This window comes from Anopheles bellator, unplaced genomic scaffold (assembly GCF_943735745.2).
Source record: "Anopheles bellator unplaced genomic scaffold, idAnoBellAS_SP24_06.2 scaffold00830_ctg1, whole genome shotgun sequence".
Lineage (NCBI taxonomy): Eukaryota > Metazoa > Arthropoda > Insecta > Diptera > Culicidae > Anopheles > Anopheles bellator.
The window spans coordinates 1-4,287 of record NW_026684954.1 but is presented as its reverse complement, the minus strand read 5'-3'; the positions used below and the strand labels follow the sequence as shown (position 1 = coordinate 4,287).

General features: G+C 43.9%; 1 protein-coding gene across 1 annotated transcript; it reads right to left on the bottom strand.

The window, feature by feature from the left end:
* Window positions 1–3,450: 3,450 nt before the first annotated feature.
* Window positions 3,451–4,236, bottom strand: LOC131214407 (uncharacterized). The gene has a single exon (XM_058208784.1). The coding sequence runs from the start codon at window positions 4,234–4,236 to the stop codon at window positions 3,451–3,453; it is 786 nt and encodes a 261-aa protein (XP_058064767.1).
* Between the last annotated feature and the right edge of the window lie 51 nt (window positions 4,237–4,287).

Below are 4,287 nucleotides of genomic sequence, written 5' to 3'. Positions count from 1 at the left end.
CCATGATAATGCTCATCGTAAGCGGTTGAGCTGGGGTCGTACGCTCGTCTAGTTCTTATTCTATTGCCAATCATTTAAACGCTTTGGAATTGCAAATATGTAAGCTCACGTAACTGACCACAAATAATGATTTCTGTTTGCCAAAAGTGTAGCCCTCGGTTTATATCCGCCTTTCTAACACAACAATGGTGTTTCACCGATCCGTTCGGTTGTTATCTAAATTGATATGTTATCATTAAATATGATAACAGGTTCACACTGTTTCTTATATCAATGATAACGTTCAGAGCTCGTCGACCGGCAGGCCTCGTTTTAGGGTTTCAGCGTCCGATTGATCCAACCGAAAATTTATGGATTACCGGAGCAACCTCAAAGCATCATCGGTTAGCGTCATTGATCATACAAAGTAACCGATTTTTTTACCTTAACAATGTTTCATAATAATTCTGCCCTTTTTTAAAACAAAGCGTCACCTTAACAAGAATTACCACCCAGTCGATGTGCTATCTGCTTCAATATAGTATCTGATTTGCAATCTTTTGATCAGCCCCTTGTGACGGTGTTGATGTGGATCCGTTCAAGGTACTGACAAAGGTTCTCGGAATCGATAACGCTACCCAACTTGATTGCGTCTTAAATCGCATATCCTGACTGGGACTTCTAGAGAGCTTCAGAGCAACTTGAGCAACTTATCTTTTGAGTATTGTTGGTATTAATTTCCTCATTCTTCCTCTCGTTTGGACAATGCGTTAAGTAAAGTGTTGCCCAAACTAAAAATGTGAGATTCATTTGGATTTAGAATGAAAATATAATTTATTCTGTGTCATGATTTTTAACGATGCATTTGCGCATCATCGAGTGATTGGTTTTATTTTCTAACATGAGATTACGTCTATAACGTTTCAGGAATTTAGCATTTTCTAATGGCACGGGTGATTCAGACTACTAATGGAGCCGCCAGGTCGTTTGTAGCCTGCGATTTGGCGAAACGAAAACCCGTAAATAAGACATTTTACTTCTCCACGGTTATTTATAATTATTTTTGTCAATCACTGATCTTAAACAGATTTTATTACGTCGACTGGTAATTTTTGTTTGCTCTACGGCGCGTACTATAAAAATATGGTCTGACCAATCCATAAAGAGTTTCCGGCGAACGAATCCACTCGGCAAACGGCTCCGTAAAATTCGAATCATATACCTTCGGTAAGCTGCCGATCAACTGATCTAATCGTTGCACTAACTCGTTCATTGCGCTCTCGCTGACCTCGTCGTAAGTTGCAAAATTGACCTGGGCCAAAAGCTGCAAGTTTTCTGACTGAAATCGATTAATTTTGCCAAAAAGTTCGCTCCACTGCTTTGATTCTATGGAGCTGCTCTCGTAGTGCACCATTGGAACTGACTGTTGGTTCTCAATAAAATCGCTCACGATCTTGTACAGTGCGGGATGTTGCTGTTCTAAGCGATTGTCGATCGCTCCGTCGCGGATAAAGTAACCACTGATGAGTTCATATCCTTCCTTGCTGTTCAGTTGACCAGGGGAGAGATATTCAGCGCTCTTGACAAGATCCACTCGTGGGATTTTCGTAAATTCCGCGATCGCCTGCACCATTGCGCCGAACTCGAAGAAGCCCAGCAGAAAATCCTTTACATGCCGCTGCACTTCTTCTCGTAGACGAACCGGTTGATTTTGACCGGTCGCTTTGGAATGATGGTCTCCCACCGACCCCCAACGTTCGACAGATGCACGAGGACCCATGGGCTATGTTTGCAGTTTATTATCACAATCAGTTTGTCCCGTTTCTGGAAATTTGCTACACACACCGTACAGGCCGCCAACTGATTCATCCCTTCCCTGTTACAACTGTTTTATACGAACAATGTAGTTCTAATCAATCTAAGCCCCGTTGATTAGATATGGATTAGATAAGATGGAGCGCTTAACTGTTCGGTGCGTACGATAATAAGTTGAACTCGCCATTCCATATATCGGATCCGGTGTTTTAACCCATTCGGCAAAATACTCCGAAAAACCCGAATCGAATATAGTTGGAAAATGGACGATCGAGTCTTCAAATCGGTTCATTAATTCCTTCATCCTTTTCTCATCACCCACATCGTAGCCAGATTTAAAGTTGATCATGGCCAAAAGCTCCAAGTTTTCCGCCTGATATCGATTCATCTTGTCAAGAACTTCGTTCCATTGCTGTGCTTCCTTTGGCTGATCATGGAAAAAGCCTATTGGAGCATCGCGAACTTGGTCAATGAACTCGGTTAACACTGTGTGCAGCGAAGGATTCTGCTGTTTCAAACGATCATCGATCCCTGCACCACGCAAAAAATTGCCGTTGATCAGTTGGTATCCTTGCCCGGTGGTTTCCACACGACGCAGTGATTGTTCGCTCTTCACAAGATCAACGCGTGGAATTTCCGTAAATTCTGCCAGTGCCTGCACCGTTGCGCCGAACTCGAAATAGCTTAGAAGAAGACTCTTTATAATTGACTTCACTTCACCCTGCTGATATACTCCATTAGCCTCGACCAACTCGGGAAACTGATCATTCAACTGAGAGACGATCGAATTTTCCATTCTACAGCATTGGATCTTTACCACTGAACTAATTATCACTATTAGTTGGGCCGTTTGACTAAGTTTGCTGCCCGTAACCGAGAACGACGCCCGACTGATTCCATCCCACATGTGCCAATAATTTTGTATTGATAAAGTGTTGGACAAGATTGGAGCTATCAAATCGATTAGATATGGTTGAGGGCAGTACCTCCTCCTGGCGTTTACGCTTTATTTGGCTCGTTAAATATGAGTACACAAATATTGTAGTCGTCGTGCTATGCGGCTTCTAATATGCCTCTTCACATTGTGTATTCGATGATCGAAACCTTCTTCGTTGCCATAAAAAAGTTCATCGTTTTGTGGTTGAACTGGGGTCTACTAATGAGACTCCGTTATTAGTCCATGTTTTAAATAACATCGTGGTTAAAATCGAGGAATTCGTTATCGCGTGGTGCATCATGATCTAAGCCTTCGCGTACCGACTATTGAGGGCTCCATCCTTCACCATGTTGTACCCAGCTTTGCCCCCCTCGAACAACATCTCAGCTCCGGCCGACCACACGTCAATCTTACCCTCATCCAGTTCGTTTTGGTCTGCTTCACTGCGAGCTTCAGATTGTACATAATTTATAATTAAATTACGAAACCCATCTAACAAATCCACAACCTTGGGACGGTTCGTTGGTTCAAATATGCCAGTGAAATCAATCTGGAGCAATTGCTCTGCATTGTTAACATGAAACTGATCAATTTCACTACTAACTGCATGCCAAACATTTGCCATATTGATCATGTTATCATCGTGGTCAATGTAATTGGTCAACGTTTCGAATAGTGCCTCATTTGTTAGTTTCAAACCCTGGTTGATTGTGGCAACGTTAAGAACTTTGAACCTTCTCTGGGATGGTATAAGGCATCGTTCGATGATGGGATAAGGCATCGTTCGATTCACTTGATCTCCATTGGACGAGTTCTGCAGAGGAAAGCTTTGTTTCTTCGGCCATCGCCTGCAGAATGCCACCGAAGGAGAAGTACCGGACCAGGCGCGTCGAGATATGCCGATTAGGATCACGTACACGTTTGTTGTAGTGACTACTGTGTTCCGCGGATTCCATGCCTTGCTGCTTGGCCGGATCGGCAGTAGAGTCAAGGTAGGTTGTTTCAAAGAAACCACTCATCACCATATTATATCCGAGCCCTGCGTATCCATGTAGTTCTTCCGGAGTGTCCAACCATTCTTCGGCAGTCTTCGGGAAATCCGTGCCAATCGTTGGGATCTCTCCAAAACTGCCAATCAACTGGTCCATCAGTGTCACCAAATCGGTCATCGTCTTTTCGTTGGCATCGTCATACAAAGCGTTAAAGGTAATCCTTGCCAGGTGCTCCAAATGGTTCGACTGGAAACGGTCAATCTTGCCTCCGATGCCATTCCATTGGTTTGCCTCCATTGGCACCACTTGCGTGTGGCCGATGAAGTTGGCCAAGGCCTTGTAAAGTGAAACGTTTTTCTCTCTTAACCGCTCATCGATAGCACCAACCCGTATAACGTGCGCCGCGTGAAACCTTCGTCCATGGCCACTGGTTTGATCCTGATATTGACTACCGCCGCCTTTCACGAGCTCACCACGCGGAATCCCCGTTCGGTGGGAGATCGCCTCCAGCATGCCTCCAAATTTGATGTATCGCATAAGACGGCTTTTGATATGTTTCCTAAC

Coding starts and splice junctions, on each gene's coding strand:
- LOC131214407 (XM_058208784.1), bottom strand. CDS start 4,236: ATGCTGGAGGCGATCTCCCACCGAACGGGGATTCCGCGTGGTGAGCTC.